Raw genomic sequence first — 22,443 nt, 5'->3', positions numbered from 1 at the left:
TGATTCGAATTTGTTAAAAATTAAAACCTGAACAAAAAGACAGAAATTTGTCACTAACCTAGGACATAACAATCATCCGGGATGGATCTAAAATATAAAAAACTGGAATTTTCTTCGTTTTCTTAGAATTTTGATACATGTTTGTGCCGCTAGTATCGGAACATAACCTTTTTGTTCATATCTGCTTTGGTATTTATTTTCATTATTATTAGCCTACTGTAGGTGTTAGGTATTGCTTTTCAGAACGTGGCAACCTTGGCCTGACCGCAGCCGCACAGGTTAAACCATCTTAAACATTAGAACGTGACCATAGAATCGACAAGGATGAAAGCAAAGCATGAGCTGTAGGAAAAAAGTGTGGGTTTTGAAGACTGGAAATTAAAATTTCTTCTTTGTCGATTCTGGTTCTAGTATTTACCAGCCGGTAGCCGCGTCTACTGTAAATCTACCATGCAGCAAAGTCATTAAAAACTCGATTTATTCATCAATTTACCTACGTCATCATGAACATTATACGTCATCATGAACATTAAATGGTTTTCGTGTTGTGGAATGACAGTTTAATCTAGAATTGCTAAATGCTGTATTGTTTTTTTTTCAAATAGAAAAGGATATGGTACAACTGCGTCAACTAGTTCTAATCTAGCCTAGCTTAAATTCTGCTCTAGTTTGTGAAAACTTGGGTAGCTCAAATTTTAACTTATAAATACTTGAACGGAATAGCTCTAATTATAATATTAATATAATTTCAAAATGCTAAAAAAAATTTAGTTGTTCAAGTCTGCTCGGAACGTCGCCTTTGTATTGACGGTTATACGAGTAGGCTACGAGTGGACTGGACTATGCAACACACAACGCCCGCTACAGAATGATCACTGGTGGAATTCAAGGGCAGGAGAACAAAGGGGTGTCTTGACTTTAATCGCCGGGGAAATTCCTGAAGTGGGACTTTCTTTGCATGGAGCAAAAGGTCTTGATTGATAGTGGTTGATACCTAAATATCCCTGCATTTCTGTCTGGCGTGCCAGGAGTAGGCTATAATTTCGGTAAAGCTCAGTAGGATGCATGCCACTGTTACAGAGGAGTATTAGCCTACACACAGGAACATGATCCAGACCGAATCTGAACCCGGATCTTAGACTATTGCATTTTATCTTTGTCTATGACTAGTGTGTATCTGTGAATTTAAAGTTATATTTACAATAGTGCATTGTTTGTGAAATAATGGAGTGTTAATACTTTAACCTAATTTATCCTTTGTAAGAACGCGCACTGCAAATTTTGCTTGTGATTGATGAGATATCACGCCACATGGGGGGGGGGGGGGGGGCGGCAGCAACATCTGCACCTGGGCCAGGCATGGCTTTTGGAGGCCCTGCATGTAGGCTACATAGTTTTGAGTTTTGTTACGTGCCAGTGACGCTTATAATCAATATGTTGTAGGCACACGTTTTTAATGTAGGCGAGTTCTTAAGCTAGAGCGTTCAACATAGCTTCCATTAGTTTTCGAGATGTTTATATATGTAAGAAATAAGTAGGCTGCGTAGCCTACGTCAAGCGTTTCCAGTAGGTTTCATTATGTACCAGAGACAGAGAGTAGGCGAAGGTCGGGACCTGCGAGCCACTTTTTTCTTTTACATGCATATCTTCTACGTTTCTCAATATTTTTCTCGAATAATCGGTTTTGCAATGCCTTGTAGTGCTACCTACTCTACAGCACAAGCACAAGTCATTATTTCAGCGAATGTTTAATTTACGCTCAAAAACATAAACACGCGCCAAGCGTCTCATCGGAGTCATCGCACCCCACATGGGGGAGCGATAAGCCACAATTGTGATAAGCCAAAAAATGTAGTTTTTAGCAAAGAAATCACTTCACCATATCAAAAATACAATTCTAAAACGTAGTTGTATTATTTATGTGTCAAATCAATCTTCAAGCCAGCTTCCAAGCTTTAAATTTTGAAATAAGCGATGGAGAATTTTCAAATTTATGCTTCCTTGGGATGAATTGTCAGAATTTTCATGTGAAATAGCATAATTAATAGTTGCAAACGAAATAAAAGTCAGAATTGTGATATATCCTAATGGAAAGGTGTGAAAAGCAAAAAAATGATGTCATATGACACTTTAACATCTACTATCACAGGCACTTGTCAATTGTCATGGCTTGCAGGTCCCAACACAAAGTGACTCAAGGCTCCCTACCTGATGTTTCAGAAATGAAACAACAGTTGAAAAAAAACTAACTATGCTATCTAAAAAACTTTCAGCTTAATTTCATCATAAATACATCACCTACCGTTACAAAAAAGTTCATGAACATTTCTTGCATAACAAATGAGTTATTTTAAAACACATTCAGTCAAAAAAATTTACTTTTTTAACACAAAAGCTATAAATTTTCATTTCAACTTCATTTTTAGTAGGCTACAAGTTTGACCAAAGGATTGTGGGAAAGTTATCCACGCATAAAAAATATAATGACGTCAAAAAATGCAAAAAGGATACTTTATATTAAAAAAATGGCTCCCACCATGATCATGGGTCCCGACCTTCCCCTACCTACCTCAGAGTATCTAGATGACAGTAAAAGGTAAGGTAAAGGTGAGTCCGATACTTAATCCAAGCATCGGGAGATGAGAAAATGTTCTCATTATAGCCTACTAAGCCTTCGGCACTAACGAGAGTAGGGTGGCCAGTTCCTTTCTCTCGGCCGCCTTTTCTTCAGCAAGTACGTCCACCCAATTTATTACACCCTGGGGTAGAGGTGAGCGGTGTTTGTCAACAACCAGCTTAAGCCAGGAGTTGAACAAGGATTGCAAGTATGATCGTATAATAATACATCAGTAGGCTATAGACTGCTAGCATGCTTTGGTATGGCGGGTACCGCATAGCCTACCAGTAGGCTATCAGTTTTAAGTTTTAAGTTTGATTTTTATCAGCATTCTGTAGTTCTGTTCTACATTCTATTAATGGCTTGATTTTGGGCGTCTGACCGGTCTTCCATCTTTTGTTCTGATAGTGTCAATTCATTTCCTTACTGCAATATTTCCAAGCGACACCTTGTGAATGGAATAATTCCTCGACAACAACACTTCAACAACAATCAGAAACTTCACTCCGTCAATCTCGGTAACCGACCCTGCGTCAAGAGCCTCTACAAGTAAGCGAAACTACCAGGAACAACCGATCAAGGCTTTGTCAGTCCGAGGATAAAGATTCAAAACCAATCAATCATATAGCAGGGGCGGACAACATATGGCCCGCGGGCCGGACCCGGCCGCGACGGGATTTTGAGCGGCCCACAGATAGTTTACGGTCTTTACATGATAATGTGGCCGGCGGCCACACTCTACCGCAATCCCCCACTAGGCCTACTTGCTTACTACGTAAAATAATAGTTATTTAAAAAAAGGGGCGATTACTTTAAACCCGTATCAACGTAAAGTCAATCGGGGATCCGCGTAAAGCAGATACAAAAGCATCAAAAATTTAAGAAAAATGTGAACACTATAACATAAACGACGACCTTTTAAAGTACATGTTAATATTATGAGTACATTAGGGTGTTTCATTTTTTCACCATTTTTGAAATTCAAAATGCCTGGGGTCCCATCTGGTGGTATTTGGGGAAAAAAGTTTACACCCCAAATTTTTTTCAATTATGACGTCATATTGAGGTGGTCCACAAAGTTTGAAATTTTTGGGCCTCAAAATTTCGAAATTTGGCCGTATCTCCGGAACCACTCATCATAGATCGACAAAATTAGTATCAAAATGCACAGAAGGGTCGGTTTCCTATACCTGATGTAGAGAATATTAAGATCTATCTGCTTCAGAAAAAAAGTTATTTCAAAAAATCTGATTTTTGGTGTATTTTCTCCTGATGAACAGAGATCAGGTGATCAAGATAATAAGTTTTTCTGTATTTTTCACTCTTGAAAGCTGCTATTGCATAATAATAGTCCTTGTTTGTTTTGCAAGAGACGAAAGGGTAATTAACTAATTATTGAAGGTATTACTATTATAATGATGATGGCTACGGCTACCCCTCGTCGAGGATATTATAATGTGACCGTTGAGGAAGAGCTATGCTGTTCACCTGCTTTAGATTTTGATTAAGTGTCATTATGGCATTAAGGTCAAGTATTAGTAAGTCGATGCAAAACTTCAAGGAATCGGAGAAAAATGTGCTTCCCCTTAATTCAGATATAGTCATCACTATTTTTACTTGAGGAAGAAAGTACGGTAGCCGAAACTAATCCCAAAGTTTTTGAAGAAAATACCCCATTTCAAAGATTTGAGAGATGAACTGCTGAAAGATGTAGCTGGCATATGGAACAAAGCTGGTCTTCCAGTGCTTAGCAAACAGAGAATTGAAGCCAAGTTAAAAGACGTGATAGAGAAGTAGACTACAATACAGCAAGAAAGAAAGAAATGAAACGCAGAGGTAATGAGGTTAATCAAGAATGGTTGCAGAACTTGTTCGATATATGTGCATGTAAGTGAAGTGTTCGATCTCCGAAAATCAGGTTGTTTTTCAAAAGAAACTCTCTTGCAGCTGTGAACTCGAAAACCGAGTCCAGAAGAAAGAAATCGCGTTCTTGAAAGATCAGCGAAAAGATCGAAAAATGTTTATCGGTGGCGTAGATGTCAACCATGTAGAAAAGGCTTTGGAACGGGAAAATCATAAAAGGAGGTGGGAAACGAGCAGTGAAGTTGAACAACCGAGCACTTCTGGCATACAATCTGCCAAAGCATCGGCACTACTATGTTCGAAACAGAGAAAAAGAAATGAAGCAGTTAGATGTCTACACAGTAGCGAAAGCGACTCTGATGGGGATATAAATTGGGAAGATGATAGGGAATACGAGCCTCTGAAATCAGCTGTTGGGGGAAAAGTGTAGGCTACAAGAAAGTACATTCTTTTTCAATAAATGATAGAAGTTGTTTACTTGCTGATCGTAGGATGACTTCGGTACGCCAACAGTCAGATCTTATGAGGTCGGTTTTTGGAAAAGATCAAATAGCTGCATCACCTTCGACAGTATACCACCAACGACAAAAAACAAGAGAAAAATCTCTGATGGAAAGTGAGAACCTTCTCAACTCAGCTTCTACCATGCAGTTATGTTATGATGGGCGCGTTGTCGATAAAATAGATCGATACGTTTTCTTAGGTCAACTTGTTGATGATAATGGCATGAAGCACGAAAGTGTGCTTGCTGTTAAAAATTTTCCCAAAAGTGTGTCAGTCACTGCAGCACTGACTTTTGACAACATCATCCAGGAGGCTTGCAAAGTTCACCTACCCCAAGTATATTCACTATTCAGTCATGGCTGATACGACTGCTCTCAATACAGGAAAAAAGTCCGGAGTCAATACTCGACTGGTCAATTATTTTAATGATGAAGTTGGTCATGATATTCATACCCTTAAATTAAATACTTGTTCAACATAAACGAAATATATCTTTTCCATGTCATTTCTTTTGTGGACGGCGCCAAGAAGAGTCCCGGAGCAATGCAAGATGGGGCTTTGCTTAACCAGATAGCAAGACTAGACAAGCCCAGTGCTGAAACCTTAACACCAACTATTATTACGCAATAACAGCTTTCAAGAGTGAAAAAATACAGAAAAACTTTTGATCTTGATCACCTGATCTCTGTTCATCAGGAGAAAATACACCGAAAATCAGATTTTTTGAAATAACTTTTTTTCTGAAGCAGATAGATCTTAATATTCTCTACATCAGGTATAGGAAACCGACCCTTCTGCGCATTTTAATACTAATTTTGTCGATCTATGATGAGTGGTTCCGGAGATACGGCCAAATTTCGAGATTTTGAGGCCCAAAAATTTTAAACCTCGTGGACCACCTCAATATGACGTCATAATTGAAAAAAATTTGGGGTGTAAACTTTTTTCCCCAAATACCACCAGATGGGACCCCAGGCATTTTGAATTTCAAAAATGGTGAAAAAATGAAACACCCTAGAGTACATGCATAAAAGTGAGACAAAGTCCAATTTGAAATTCTTCTGTTGTATTGTTCCAATTAGAAATTCTTGTGTTGCAAACAATACAATAAACAATAGAACAATAAACAAATAACAATAAACAATTAACAATAAACAATAAACAATAGAATAAATAATAAAACAGAAGAATTTCAAATTGGACTTTGTCTCACTTTTATGCATGTACTCATAATATTAACATGTACTTTAAAAGGTCGTCGTTTATGTTATAGTGTTCACATTTTTCTTAAAATAATAGTGACTGTTAGTTATTTTTTAGTTCTTTGCTCTACAACTGGAATTGATTGATTTGCAGTGTGACTCTACCCTGAAAGAGATATTTCAATTTAAAAACATTGACAAATTTTATGCGTCACTGAATAAGTCCAAGTTGGCCAACCTGAGAAAGATGGCCATGAAACTATAGGCTACTTGTTCTGTTCGGGTCTACATAAATTTGCGAGCAAACATTTTCGACCATGAACATTAACAAGACAAAGCTGGGATCTAATCTCACTGATGTTTACGTGCAATCTTTACGGAGGGTTTCTACGTCCGACTTCGACATGCAGCCAAAGTTCAAAGAACTTGTTGACAACTTTGATCGACCACAGGTGTCTCATTGACTTCAGCAGCTATTGAAGTACGGCAGCCTACAATCTAGGCTAGCCTACATTACCGTACGTTAATTGTTAATAAATTCATTAAATACTGTTTTTGGTCTCTATGCTTTAAACTTAAAGTTTACATTACATTAAATACAATTTATTCCTTGTCTAGGTAGATAAATACTAAATTAATGTAGCGATTCATGAATACGGCCCGCTAAATACTTCATTTTCCCATATCAGGCCCGCCGACTGGAGAAGTTGCCCGCCCCTGGCCTATAGGCTACTACTACGCAAGAGTACAGTACAGGGGCGGATTTACCTATGGCGCCGCGGCGCCCCCTAAAATTCCAATTTATTTTTTTATGCTGCATGCAAATTTCGTTTTTATGCTATTAACTTGTAAATTTCCATTTCACTAACGTAAAACAATGCGTGATGTTTAGTCTCGGCAAGTAGACCTACTAACCGCTAATAACCTTTTATTGTGTGCGTAACAATGACCTTTCATCACCTGATTTAAAATAATAGGTTCCTTAATTCAAAATTATATGAAAGAACATTTAGTCTGAGCGTATTTGTACTTTGAAAAATTGGGATTTTCAGCGGCATTATGGCATTGCCTCAACTTTACAACTGATTGTCACTTGTGGTGTTGATTTGTGATGTGGGAATGACTGGTAGCCTACCTGACTTAGATAGGCAATTTTTTTGATAAAAACGCAAAAATTTTTCCCAAGCCATTTGCGGCGAGGTTGTTCCATACTTCTTTGGTGCCCCATAAAATTTTGCCCTAAATCCGCCACTGGTACCGTATAGACATTGTTCTCAGGTCATCCTCACCAGTGCCGGATTAACCATTAGGCAAAGTAGGCACGTGCCTACAGGCCAGTCAAAAATCCAGGTCACTTTAAAATCAGTAGAAATTTAGTCATGTTTTCAAAATAATTATTTTCTAAACTAATAAGTAATTATCTTAATAACTCTGTTTTTCAAGATGAATTCAATCGCAAAAACGCGCAAAGTTGTTATTTAGTTAGGCATGTGACCAAGTTTTTGCACGGTAGGCTATCCTGTGCTATAGTTGCAACAACGACCTTTGTGACAATGATTTGGCAACACTGATAATTCTAATTTTTTTACTTGGCAACCCTGATTTTTGGGCCACTTATAAAATGTGCCTACAGGCCAGCAGACCCTTAATCCGGCACTGATCCTCACCACTATCGTGCTTAAGATATTGCTGCACTAACTACAGCTTTGTATGGGCGGATTACTACTAACAGTGCCACTACAACATTTTTATAATTGTGAACACAAAAACATAAAGTCTAGATAAACTCCTGGCAACATTTTCAAAGCCGGAAAACTTCCGAAAAAGTTTTGAACCATTACGTATGTGGCAACACTGATATTTTGGTCAGGTCAAAGGTGATGAGGTGCTGTGGTCTGAGATCATAGTTTTTCTAAATTCTAATCATTGCCGTAGTTCTGTTGTTGCATGTTCACTGCAGCATGTGTTGAAAATTTTTAATGTTGGTATAAACATGCGTGGGTTACAATGTAGTCTACAAGATAGGCTAGTGGGCCTCCATTAATTTAACAAATGCTGTCATTCAGTCAATACCTGTATGATTCTTGCAGACTTTGTGTTTTATCGCTCCAAGACTTAGGGGAGTTTGCAGCGTTTTAGTTATCAGTGAGTTGCTTGTACAATGTGTGACAAAAAAAGAAAGGAATCTGTTAGCAAGCTCTTGGTTCAATAACAATAAAAAAGCAGCTTGTTTTTCTGTATACAATAAGAAATTCAAACTATTTATATTATAATAAACAGGCCTCATTGGCCCAATTCCTGCATTGATGTACCTACAGAATTTTCTGCATTATAATAGTAATGGTGTTGCAAGTACAGCAATGCTTTTTCACATTTGATGATAAATTACATGACAACATAGTACAAAAACAAGGGTGCAACCTAGTTCGTACCTTGAACTTGAACCATTTGTACAGTCAGTTCCTACCCTGAAAAGATCAAGAAAAAAATTTTAGAAAAAGCCGAAGTCGCTGATTGCAATTTAATAACACAACGCCGAAGTCGCTGATCGGAGTTTCCCCCAAACAATTTGAAACAAACTCGAGGGTTAGCGGTAACGCCTAGAACATCACACAACTAAAGCGAAAGAGCCATGTCCATTGAGTCCTGTGTTTGTCATGGGTTACCAACGGGGTTGGGGGACTTATATACCAGTCCCAGGTATACAAGTTCTCTCATTTTCGCAAACTATCATTTTTTCCCGATCAGTTTTCTTTTTTCAATTTCTTTTTCGCCTGAGTTGTGTGATGTTCTAGGTTTTTCCAGGGTTAGCAGAAACGGCAGAAAAATGTTTGCGGAAACTGCGATCAGCGAGGGTTAGGGTTAGAGCATAAATTACTCTATGGTTAGTTAGAGTTAAGGTAAGCCATGGATCACTGAATTAGATTTTTAATTCTTATTTTTATTTTTTATTAATTTCTAATTCCGTGATCCATGGGTAAGCGGAAACTGCGTTTAACGGAAACTGCGATCAACGAGGGTTAGGGTTAGAGCAGTGGTTCCCAACCTTTTTTATCCGGTGGACCCTTTTAGTCAATATTCCAATTTACATTCCCCCCCCCTATAAATTTAGTTTATTGAAAACTCGTTTACATTAATATTTTAATAGAAGTCTTGTAAGATTTAATTAATGAAGAAAGTTGCTGAAAAGTATTTTATTCAAAGAAAAAGACCAAAAATGAGATACAAAGACCAGCTGAAAGTTTCCTTCAACCATGCAAACATTGATCTGGATTCATGGGAACAACTTGCTAGTGACAGATCACTCTGGAGAAAAAGAACTAGGCAATGCACGAAAGAAAAATAACAGGATATAAAAAGCCCATGAAAAACGAAACACTAGAAGAGAAAAGCTAAAACTACCACGTCCCCCACCCTCCATGCAATGTGATTTTTTCCCACGTCTTTTCCATCATAGACTGGGCCTCCAAAGCCACATATGACATCACCATCCAAAACCAAATTCAATTTGAAAACGAAACCATCGCTCGGACATGAGCTGGAGCCAACGACATTCAAAATACAAAAGTCAATGCATTTAACAGTCTGTGTAAAGCTTGTAATTTTTTTGTTTCGACAACTTATGAAAGTGGTGGAAGAGTATTGGAAAAGAATAACGAATATCCTTCTCCACGTCTAATCTGTTTCTCTGTTTTGCTCTCATCTGCAAGAGTTAAAAACCTGATTTGCATAGATATGTAGAAGCAAACGGAAGGATACTTCAAATAACTTTCTCTGCCACTTTGGGATAGGAATTACACGGCCAAAATCCAGTAATTAATTTTTTCTCTGAATAAGTCTCTTGCGCAAGAATCCGTTTTGAGTTGTAAAATTCATTCTGTGATTTATCCGGAAGCTTTTCCATCAACAATGTGAATGAATTTCGTATTCAATCAAGCTCATCGTCATAAATTTCAGGAAAATATCGAATGAATTCCAGTTCTAATGCTGTGAGATGTTGCAAAATCAATTCTTTTTCCAGCTCTGGAAGAACTTGTTCGTTGCCATCAACAACCAGCACCGATAAAAAATTTTTAAATATCGTGACATGTTCAATTGTCCATTCTAACTTTTCTCTTTCAATTATCAAGCTTGCTGGTGAAAGCTTCCAAAGCATCTTTAAATGCTGAGCGGTAGGCTACTAGCATCTGCTCTTGGAAGGGCCACTCAAGCCAGGCTGGTCGAAAGGCAGAGGCCAGACAAAACGTAGTCCCCTCGCAATCAGGACAGCAGAGCCTTCTAGTGGCTTAAGACAATCTCCTAATGAAAGTGACATAAATCAATCACTCTCTTTCAATCTGCTTTGAGCCAGCATGGAAGCAGTAAAGTTTGTAAATTCAAATGGTATCAATATTTCAATGGCTCATGGATACAACTCATGTTGATGCGCAATCTGCTTCAAACAGAGATGGCGATTGAATTTATACCGTATATTGGTGCTCTTTCCTTGCATTTTTAGATTCAGTTTATTCAATTCAATGGACCAAACATATCAACCAAACAAAGTTTATTCAATGGACCAAACATATCAACCAAATGAGCAAGGAATCTAATTAATCTGTCATATTTCAGCAATGAAACAAATTCCAATTTTATTTAAAATTGAAAAATTAATTTAAGCTCGTTTCTGAGCTCTAACACTCGCTTGGTTACGTTTCCTCTTGAAAGTCATCAAGTATTTGCATAAAAAAGAAGTAGGCCTACCACGTGATGGTTTGCATTCGTGTCAATTGTCAGTGCACAGTTGCTTAAATAATCGGGAATTAAGGGCTCTTCCTTAACGCTCTAAGCTCTGGTCTAGGCCAACTTACTATGATGCTTAAACAGCTTTACAATCCTAAAATTTAATTCCCCCCTGGAAATTGCAAAATTCCCCCCTAGTGGGGAATTTCCCCCCGGTTGGGAACCACTGGGTTAGAGCATAGATTACTCTATGGTTAGGGTAAAGGTTAGCGGAAACTACGGAAAAATGTTTGTGGAAACTGCAATCAGCGAAGGTTAGAGTTAGAGCATAGATTACTCTATGGTTAGAATTAGGGTAAGGGTTAGCAGAAACTGCGGAAAAATGTTTGCAGAAACTGCGATCAGCGAAGGTTAGGGTTAGAGCATAGATTACTCTATGGTTAGCGGAAACTGCGGAAAAATGTTTGCGGAAACTGCAATCAGCAGACTTCGGCTTTGAGCTAATTTTTCTCACGATCTTTTCAGGGGGAAAATTTTAAAATGATTGCGGAAACTGCAATCAGCGACTTTGGCTTTTTTAATTTTTTCTCTCGATCTTTTCAAGGTACAAATTGAGGGTACGAACTGTTCATGGTACGAACTAGGTTGCATTCCAAAAACAATATGGAAGCACCACCAAAGGTAACTATAAACAAGGGAACAAACACCAAGAAAATGAAGTCAATACTACCTGGGTGCAACCTATTTCATCGTCTGAACACTTCGTCCCCTGAAAAGATTGAGAAAAAAAATACAACAGAGCTAAAGTCACTGATTGAAGTTGCTGCAAACATTTCAATATTTGTCCCTTGGAAAAGATGGAGAGAAAAATACAGAAGCGTAGAAGTCGCTGAGATAATCGGAGTTGCTGTTGCCCGAGTAGCCGAAACAGTTGACCATGCTAAGTATCTTGAAATAATTGTTGGTAAACTGAACCTCAATTTAGGGTTAGGGTTATCAAATTAAGATTGTAGCTCCTCCATTACAATTTGCAAATGATCACGAGCTGCCACACTGCAATAATCTATTCACTTCCAACTAACATTTCTAGACAAAATTGGGCAACACTAAAATGCGGAAATAAGCCTGGCGTGAAATGGCGTATTGTCCGCAGAAGTAGTGCTTTGACACCAATGTAGAAAACGCGGAAATACGATCTTGGCGTCCATATTGTTTAACATAGCGATATCTCCATCATGAAACTTGAAAGAATGAAATGTTGCAACATTTGCATTTTGCTTCTAAAAAATAAGAATGCGGTCCTAAATGACAATTTTATGAATATACTTTACAGTAACTTCTCGACTTACAAACATTCGAAGATTTATGTTTTCTCACAAAAAGTTTATTACATTTATATATATATGTTTTCTCACAAAAAAATTTCGTAAATGCATCTCTGGCGGGTTTGCTTGTGTTGGAAACAGTCCTTATTTTCTCTTTACGTATAATAATTTCCGTATCGTCAAAATGGCAACATGGATATAAAAAATCCATTTTAAATTTTCGTATCCGTGATCTAACAATGGTCACTGTTGCGACGACAATCGCTCAGTAGGTCAGTATTCCGGCCAGTGGAGTGCACTGCCGCAATGCCAATGTCGGCCCCGATAGCTCAGTTGGTTAGCGCGTGACTTCTGGAACGAAGAAGCTTCAAGATCAAGCGGCGCTGGTTGGACTCTCTAGGCGTGCGCTTGAGCAACGCACGTTAAGGACTGCTCTCCATTCAGCGGCATCTAATGGTTGGAATAGTTCCCCGGCAACAAGACTTCAACAATCGGAAACTTTTTGAGTCACACACACAGGAACTGACAAATGAGGAACTAGTGGAATTGGAAGCCATGCAAAGACAAGAAGATGAAGATGATGAAGAGATTGTTCCTGAAAGGAAGTTTGATACAAAGTTGATGGCCGATGGGTTTAGTTTGATTGAGAAAGCTCTCAGTGTTTTTGAGAATCAGGATCCAAATATAGAGTGATTCTCAAGGGTAGCAGCCAGTGTCCGCGATGCCCTCAAGTGTTATCGCATCATCTACGATGAAAAGAAACAAAAGGCAGTGCAATCTTCCTTGAACCAATTCTTCAGGAAGCGTGATACCCGCAAGAGAACGTTGAATCTGCAGAAAGTCTTCAAGAAAACGTAGAATAACTGCATTCAAACTCAACAACTAATGTGTTTTGAATAAGCTGCCTTTTTTATCAGACGTTTCCCCCTTCTATTCCGGATCTGCTACTATTCGATGAGTCCGATTCGGTGAGTTCCTAACCTCTAACCCCAAACCCCTAACCCTAAAACGGCAATGATAATTAGGCTATGGTGCCCAATAATTAAAAAAAAGTTTGAAAAAATCCCCCGTTAAGGGATCGGACTCACCGAAATGGGCCATTCCGTCTATTCCAACGGCGATGGACAGCTTAAATCCATAAAACAGTGTACGTAGGCTACTTTGCACATTGCACTGTATATTTATGTAAATACAATGCAACCATTTGAGACAATGTTTGCTGTGTTTTACTTTATTTCTATGCGTTTAATATTAGAAAGAACTTAGGTGTATGTTGCGTATGTGATGGACGAATGTCTAGTAGACATAGGCCTAAGCAGTTCTGTAGGCTACACCAAACAACAGTACAGTTTGAACTTACGAACAATTCAAGATCTGAACGGCCGTTCGGAACGCAACTTGTTCGTAAGCTGAGGAGTTACTGTCGCTGTAATCCAATGATTTGTGTTTTACTTTAGTTTGCTGTGTTTTACTTTATTTCTATACGTTTAATATTAGAAAGAACTTAGGTGTATGTTGCGTATGTGATGGACGAACGTATGTGATGGAGTTGACGTATGTGATGGACGACACCAAACAACAGTACAGTTAGAACTTACGAACAATTCAAGATTCGAACGGCTGTTTGGAACGCAACTTGTTCGTAAGCTGAGGAGTTACTGTATGACAAAAAGCAAATATATAAAATTTCGTAATTGTATATATATTTTTATTTGGTTGAGTTTTTTGCTTACTCAAAAGCCAACCTAATGTGACGCATTTGAAAGTGTTTGTTTCTCATAATAAATTAAAGTCGTTGTTGAACTTGTACTTTACTATCGTTTCAACTTTACAAGATGTCTTCTCTTAAGGTGTTGACAGTTTTCCGCGCTTATTTCCGCCTTTTAGTGTTGTCCGACAAAATTACAAAGAAAAGTCACACTTATTTTGTGGTTAGCCTTAAAAATTCAATGATTAATTCAAAGAGAAAATTTTAAAATGTTTGCGGAAACTTCGATCAGCGACTTCGGCTTGTTCTATCTTTTCTCTTGATCTTTTCAGGGGACGAAATAGGTTGCATCCACACTACCTGAGGTATTATATGTACAAAGGTTTCTGTCAAGCCATGGTTTCTGTATATTGAGTTAGTGGAACAATGGTGCCAAAGACATAGCCACTTTCTATTTGTTTAATTTTACAAGAAAATAGCTCAATTGTTGCATATCAGAGAAAACATGAATCACGATCAGTCTATCATTATGAAATTTGGCTTATTTTTTATTTCAAAAACTGTCATTTTGGCAATATTTGTAGGCTAGATAATAAGATATGTTTTCTATAAATATATATAATCATAATATTGCAAGCACAGTAGGCCTATAGTCCATGTGCATATTAAGACCATTTTCCTCAAGAACCTCTAAAAATTGTATTGGTGAAACACTAAAACAGTTAGTCTTTGTTAAGTAGAAACCCATTTCCATACTCTGAAGCGTGTAATGATTTGGTGGTATTGTGTGTTTTTTAATTACAAAAGCACATTTTGTATTTGCTGTTTTAATTCCAAAATGTGTGCAAACACCACTGTCATTCTGGCGGAATCTGCCTAATAAAATGATCTGTAAAAAGACGCAGTAAATAATGCGATGACAGCAATAACATGCAAACCCTGATGAAAGCACTTCTTGTTGACATATTTATTTTTATGCCGCTTGAAAGTCAGGATGCCATTTTTTTATTAATTTTTTATAAAAAAAGGAGTTTGTCTAAAAGTGCAATTTGAAAACCAAAAAGCAAGTCACATAGTTACTTTAGTTAGTGTAAAAAGATAAAACTTAGTATATACGGTATATACGGTAGTTATGTTACATAACACTCTGTACATAGGTAACTACTAGTACGAACAAAGCCTACTAAATTCTACACATAGCTGCTGATCAGAAATGAATTTTTTCGGTTATGGAACTGTGAGTGATGTGGAAATTTTGCTTGATGGAGCCGAGAAACGGTATTTGGTATTATTATTAAATCAGATAATGTTTGGTTAAGATAAATTATGTATCTTAAAATTACAAGTTTTTAAAAGTAACAAAAATGATCATTCCCACTTTTAAATCAGTAAAGTGTTTTATTGTTAATATAAGGTTTTTGTATTATATAGTCTTATGGTCTTGCATTATTGATTCAATGTATAGTATAATATACCTTGATTTAATTTCATGTTTTTGATACTGTGAGTTGTGAAATATGTTGATCTGGTGTCATGAGGGATGGCGCAGCAGCAGGCGCTCGCTTTGTAATCGTACAATCCTAGTACCTCTCCCAGCTCATGTTGGTTGTTGAAAACACCGCTCACTTCTATCCAGGGTATAATAGATTGGGTGGGCGTAATTGCTGAAGTAAAAGCGGCTGAGAGATAGGAACCAGGTCACCCTACTCTCGTTAGTACAGAATGCAGATGGCTTAGTACAATAAGAACATTATCTTCTCAATCTTGACGCTTGGATCAAGTATGGGACTTACCTTTACCTTGCTGTTATGTGAATTTCAGTATTTCCCAAATGCAGCCCTCTATGATTTATTTCAAGGATGGCATAATTTGTTTTATTTTAAACAATGATGCTACAATTGTGTAAACTAAACATAATTAATCTAAATTACAGTCTACTTTGAATTTATTTAAATTTTCAGCTTCTTTCACATCAATGGGTATTGGGTATAAAATTCCAGCAGCAACAGGGAAGCTGCCATTTCCATATTGCTTCTTACATATAGGGTGAAATAAGAGCGATTGATGAATTGCTGACAGCTTGGTGTGATTTTTTAGGGGAAAAATGCAAAGCCACAAACACCTCCAGCCAAAGTTGAAAGCAATAAACTGTTTTGAAGCTGGAATTGATTCCATCACTAATTGACTAATTAATTCAACATCACACTGTTGCCAGATACCTGCATCCCACATAACTGGCTCAAGATCACGTGGCGTTGGTTCGACTCTCGGGGTGTGCGCTTGAGCAACACATTTCAAGACTGCTCTCCATTCAGCCGCACCTAGTGGATAGAATAATTCCATGGCAACAACAATTTTTAACTTCACTCCATCAATCTTGGTGACCATTCCTGTGTCAGTTCGAAGACTTTACATTTACAAGTATGCAAAACTGCCAGAAATAACTTATCGAAGGCTTTGTCAGTCCGAGGATAAAGCTTCCAATACCAACCAACCACTGAATTTTTTTGCAAGCAAGTCTATTTTTCAGTTTACAAGCAGTGGTGGCTAAACATTTTCTCCGCTTGACAGACAATGCTCCATTAAATGGTCTGCTACTATTGGGAGAATCCGTTTCGGAGAATCCGTTTCGGAGAATCCGATTCGGAAAAATCTCTATCCTATTCGGAGACAGTCTTTTTCGGAGAATTGTAAAATCACGGCAGCATGATATGTAGGCTATGTTGAAAGGAATTAGCTTACAATCTTGAGAAATGAATGATCACCCAATTTAAAAGGTAGTTTTAACAATCTTGCTTTCTGTTCCTTAACATTAAGACTACGGTGTTTTTATAGCATACCTGATAATAACACAGGCCAACAAAAAAATTTTGGCACAAAATGTGAGAGTCACTTTAGAGTATTTCAGGGCCCCTGATTCCGAAAATGCACTTAGTTTTTTCGAATTGGCTCTAGTTTTTGAGATATTTGACAATGAAAATATTTTTGAAATCGTTACTCAAAAGATTTCAATTGGCACATTACTTATTTTCAGCCCTGCTTACCATTGTGATGTCATAATTGCACTTGTCTAGTTCAATTGGTTGATATTGCAGGCCTCGAAATTCGTTTTTGTCGGCGGACAAACGTGTCCCGTCTGAGCAGCTATCTCGGCGGCGGAATGGCCCGTTTCGGCTAGTCCGATTGGGCTGATCCGATTCGGCTAGTCCGATTCGGCTATTACCCTTTTCGGCTACAGCCCGATTCGGCTAGTCCGATTTGGCTCATCCGATTCGGCTAGTTCCCTATTGGGCTACAGTCTTTAGCGGTTAGTTCCCTATTCGGCATTTTTTTGAAAATCCAACGATAATCCTTCTGTAATCCAACAAAATCCAACATCGTTTCTATTGCATTCCGACAAATTTAGCGAAAAATGTTTGAATTATTAAATTTCTTTTATAGTTGAAATTATCGAAGCTTTAGATGAGTGGGGTTTTGACCTAACCATTGAGATCTTAAAACTAAAAAGCGAATTAAATTTATTTTTGAACTATTAATGTTTACTCAGATGAAATTGACATGTATCATGCGTCGCCGCCTGCATACAAACTTAGAATATATTAGAATCCTCAACTATTACAAAATTCTAAATCCAACGACGCCTTCTGTTTATTTACAGTAGAGAATTTTGTATTTTGATCTCGAAGCTTTAGATGAGTGGGGTTTAGACCTAACCACTGAGATCATAAATCATATTTATGACACCGGCATAGGCGCCGACTTTTAATTTTGCACGGGGTGGCGGATAGCACAATATGGCAACCTAAAAACTTTCAAACTGCATGTTTTTGTTTTTTACTAAGCGTGTTTCGTAGATGCAATTATCTTTTCACACCTGATTTGTAGCTCGATTATTTACAAAACAACTTTACAACAAACCACAGGAAGTATGTCGTGAATTTTATTGTTACGTTGTCGCTCCGACATTTAACATTTGGCAAAAGTATTTTTGCGAACGGCAGCTCTGTCAATCCAACTGTTAATCAACTGGTCAAGTTGTAACCGTTAAGCTTCAGCTTGATAAACATTTAAAATTAGCATGTGGTTCTATCGCTGTTGCGTCATGGTAGATCACAAGTAGGTTTTTATGCGCCTGAGTGCACTACTAAACGATCGCTCCGCCTCGCAGGTGGTGGAAGGCAACGATAAGTATATTTTCACAATGCAGACCACGTTTGGAAGCATTAATGATCTTGTTTCATTGCTTGCAAATAGATCAAACAGTTGCGACAGTTGAACGCTTTTTCGGTGGCATCTTTAAGCTGAATAAAACTGGAATGTCGGGGAAAACTTTTATTGGACGACTTTTTGTAATTTTTTCTATGATATAACAAGCAACTCCTAACTTATGTCAGACCAATAAATTCCCTCCTCAAACTTTTACAGGACAACTTTTCGTAATTTTTTCTATGATGTAACAAGCAACTCCTATGTAAGACCAATAAATTCCCGCCTCACAATTTGTCACGCATTGACACGCAATATTACATTATTACTGCATGAAGTAGATAACAAAGTAGAAATTAAAGCAAGAAGGAGATGACAGTACGCTCCAATTGAAATCGGAAAATACTGTAATTCAAAATGCAAAATCTTGACTAATTGAAAAAGGTTGCTTTCATCATTGGAAATTGGCAGGGGGTGTAGCTTTCCTCGAATAGAATCATGTAAACGTGTAAATTTGCAGAACGTTAAAACTGCTACTTTACTAGGTGCACTTTTTAAATAAAAACTCAAAAAGTTTCGAAAATTGCTTTTTTTTAATAAAATTTGAAAATAGATATTCATTTAGGAGGTGGAGCTATAAATCATCGAGATAATTTTATTTCCAAGTATTTTATAGCTGTCATAATTTATAGCGATATTATGAGCAGTTTAAAATTTTTCAAAAAAGATTTTTGAGGGAGGCAATGGAAAGATCGCATTTTATTGATTAATAAATCCCATTGTAAACCTAACAAATGTAACAATGACTTATGAAAAGTAACAAATAAAACGATCGCAACAACAGCAAGGAAAAAACTCGTAGCCACGTGTTGCGTAATCTTCACGTAGCTTGCTTGATGTTACGCGAGTATCATGCTTGTGACAAAAACAATCATTTTCTTCGCAATACTGTATTGGTTCACCTCTTGCTTGAAGCGAAAACCAATGATCAAAAAAAGATTTAAACGTCCGTTCAAATTACATTTATTTGCAGTAAGTAATGTAACCTAAACGGGGTGGCTGCCATCATGCCATAGAGGTTATGGGGTGGCGTGGCTGGCCACCCCGTAAGTCGGCGCCAGTGGATGCATTAGAGATTAGACATTTGCATTTTTGTAATGATTTTCAAGCGAAACAGAAGTGTTTTGTTAGTTGTTCGAGTGTGTTATTGTTCAAAATACATGTAAAAACTTACATACGAGTTATTAATTAGAGATTAGCATAAATTTGATGCTTTAAAACAAAGTCATATATTATCATATATTTCAAAAAATAAAGTCATATTTTTCAATTTTTTAGGTAAAAAAATGGCCCTAGTAATAAGTAATAGCACAACGTCACTATCAAAGCAGTTGTAATTATTAGGGTAGGCCAGTCCGTGGTGCATTCCCAGGTCCAACGTCAATGCAGGTGAACAATGGTTGCGATTATTACAATTCAAGTACTTGACATTTCTTGGCACATTTTCTCAAATGATCAAAATATAGTCATCATAACACACATTATTACCTGATTTGTTGCCACACAAGTGTGGATGCGAGCCTTGCATTTCTCATCACGTCGGGAACAACGCCAGTATTTCTTAAGCCCGTCTGGACTATATTGAGCTAGGTAGTTGAAACATGTAGCCATCATGTAGAAAAACCTCACCTTTGCGCTGCGTACTAATCGATTCCTCTGCCATGATCAAGTAACATCAACTGAGAGTCTAACGAAGGAACTAACCAAAGGAATTTCAGGTCATGTAACGCCGAAACCCAGGTTTACTCTATACTGCCACTTAGGTTTTAACTTCATCTTTTATGGCAAACGCTATTTGGCAATCTGTCTTTTTTTCGTTGACACGTTTTGGCTGAGACTTCATCTCATTAACCCCTATTGGTAATCATGAAAACTGTTATTTTCATGTAAAACACGCATTTTGAACGAACCCAGACATCAAAATTCGTCATTTTTACATTGATTCAACGTCTGCAGACGTTGAATGAATGTAAAAATGACGGATTTTGCCGTCTGGGAAAGCACTCAAAGGTAAACACTGGATAAAATGCAAGAATGCAAAAGATACCATATTGTCGAATTAAAATACAAAATCCTCTAAATAAACAGAAGACCCGGACATACATTTCTCTGTCATCATTTTTAATGTAAAAATTCCTTTTGTGGTCCCTTTGTCTGAAACAAATAAAAACTGTGCTGTTGAAATTTCCGATTGTAGTTTTGGTCTCAATCTCATCAACATGATTCGGAGTGAGCTGTTTGTTACGTAATTCACAAGGCTAATTGTTCTGTGGAGTGACCATTCTGTTGCTCCGTTTTTTTTTGGTAAAGTTATGAATATGGAACGTACCATATCACTGGGGACGTAACCGGTGTCATTATATGATTTATGATCTCAGTGGTTAGGTCTTGACTCCACTCATCTAAAGCTTCGAGATCAACTATTGTGGAATAAAATACAAAATTCTCTACTGCAAATAAACAGAAGGCGTCGTTGGATTTAGAATTTTGTAATAGTTGAGGATTCTAATATATTCTAAGTTTGCATGCAGACGGCGATGCATGATACACGTCAATTTTATCTGAGCAAACATTGATAGTTCAAAAATAAATTTAATTCTTTTTTTAGTTTTAAGATCTCAATGGTTAGGTCTAAACCCCACACATCTAAAGCTTCGATGATTTCAACTATAAAAGAAGCGATATTACAACATTCTCTAAATAAACAGAAGACGTCGTTGTCCATTTTATGTGAGCAAACAGTTAAATTTAATAGTTCAAACATTTTTCGCTAAATTTCATTTCAATTTGTTTTTCTTTGTCGGAATGCAAAAGAAACGATGTTGGATTACAGAAGGATTATCGTTGGATTTTCAAAAAAATTGCCGAATAGGGAACTAACCGCTAAAGACTGTAGCTCAATAGGGAACTAGCCGAATCGGATCAGCCAAATCGGACTAGCCGAATCGGGCTGTAGCCGAAAAGGGTAATAGCCGAATCGGACTAGCCGAATCGGATCAGCCCAATCGGACTAGCCGAATAGTAGCAGACCCCTCGGCGGACAAATTTAGTCCCACGGCGGACACACTAGTTTTAGCGTCGATCGTCATGCTTAAATCACTTTCTAAATAGCCTAATTCTTCTCCATTTGAAAACTTGGCCACTACTATAGCTACGGCTTAGAAGACTTTTTAAAATTTCAGCAAAGTCACTCTGAAAGGCTTTCATCAGACCTACGACATGCACTTGAAGAGTCAAAGCGCCGTGTAGCTGTGTAATACGCCACATAGCTGACCGAACGAGGTCGCGTGGCTTCTTACGTCACAATGCTCTGGGCACCAGCAGGAAAACTTCTACACTAACGCTACTACTTTCTGCTGTGTAAAGTTTCACTACACTTTTTTCTTTAAGTTTATTTTTGCGTGTCGTGAGCGAAAGTGAATTTTCCTTTGGCCTTTTCTTTCTTACTGTAATACCAAAACTTAACAAATTTTGCTGCATCTTGCTGTAATAGCCTACTCGTATAAATCTAATTTTGCAACCAACCTTACCATCAATATTACTCGGAGATCAAAGCCAGACATTGTGACGTAAGACTTGAACTAAGTTGCACGTGATTAGTGATTAGTGTACCGGTACTTCCATCGATTCTTAGCGAAGAATTCACCTTTGTTACGCTAATTCAATGACAACAAGAAGAATGTCATCAATAGTTGAAGCAACTTAAAATCGAAAGTTTTCCTGCTTGAATGGAAGCTAAGGGATAGAGTAGGCCTATTCACATTTTCTAGATGCGCGGAAACTATATTCTTGCAACAATTGTTCATGCTATGCAATGACGATTTGTATCGCTAGTTCCTGTGTTATTTCTCGGCGGACAAATATGACCGCTCTAGATGGTACTTCCCGCGGACATCACATGTTGTGACGGCGGACATGTCCGCGGTGTCCGTGTCCGCCTTGAATTTCGAGGCCTGATATTGTAAGAAACTTCAAAACGCAAGCAAGGGTTGAAATAAACTGTGATCATGTAAAGGGGACATGAATGTTTAATAAAAACAGTTGTGAATCAGTACCTCACAAGAAAAATAGCCCGAAAGTTATGTGTTTATGAATACAGCTTTATATTGAAAAGGTAGGCCTACTGAAATGGATACTTGTACAAATGAAATTTTATTCTAAGCCTTTGCTAAGACCAAGTCTTTGCTGCAAGAACTTTTTTTTGATCTATAGGCTAATAAAATATGCCTTTGACGA

General features: G+C 37.6%; 1 protein-coding gene across 3 annotated transcripts in view; it reads left to right on the top strand.

Annotated features, from left to right (window-relative positions):
• Positions 1 to 14,233: 14,233 nt before the first annotated feature.
• LOC145786331 (vacuolar protein sorting-associated protein 26B-like) overlaps positions 14,234 to 22,443 on the top strand; it is a 46,784-nt gene continuing 38,574 nt past the window's right edge. For 2 of the 3 annotated variants that reach the window (XM_082597969.1, XM_082597970.1), the window contains exons 1-2: positions 14,234 to 14,306; positions 15,099 to 15,219. In XM_082597969.1, the coding sequence (XP_082454095.1) occupies positions 15,155 to 15,219 (65 nt within the window). In that variant the 5' untranslated portion in view covers positions 14,234 to 14,306; positions 15,099 to 15,154. The remainder of the gene's footprint in view (positions 14,307 to 15,098; positions 15,220 to 22,443) is intronic. The other variant, XM_082597968.1, reaches the window with a different exon arrangement.

Source organism: Aplidium turbinatum, chromosome 17, assembly GCF_918807975.1.
Source record: "Aplidium turbinatum chromosome 17, kaAplTurb1.1, whole genome shotgun sequence".
Classification (NCBI taxonomy): domain Eukaryota; kingdom Metazoa; phylum Chordata; class Ascidiacea; order Aplousobranchia; family Polyclinidae; genus Aplidium; species Aplidium turbinatum.
The sequence above is the reverse complement of the archived record's forward strand: the minus strand, read 5'-3'. Positions and strand labels throughout refer to the sequence as shown.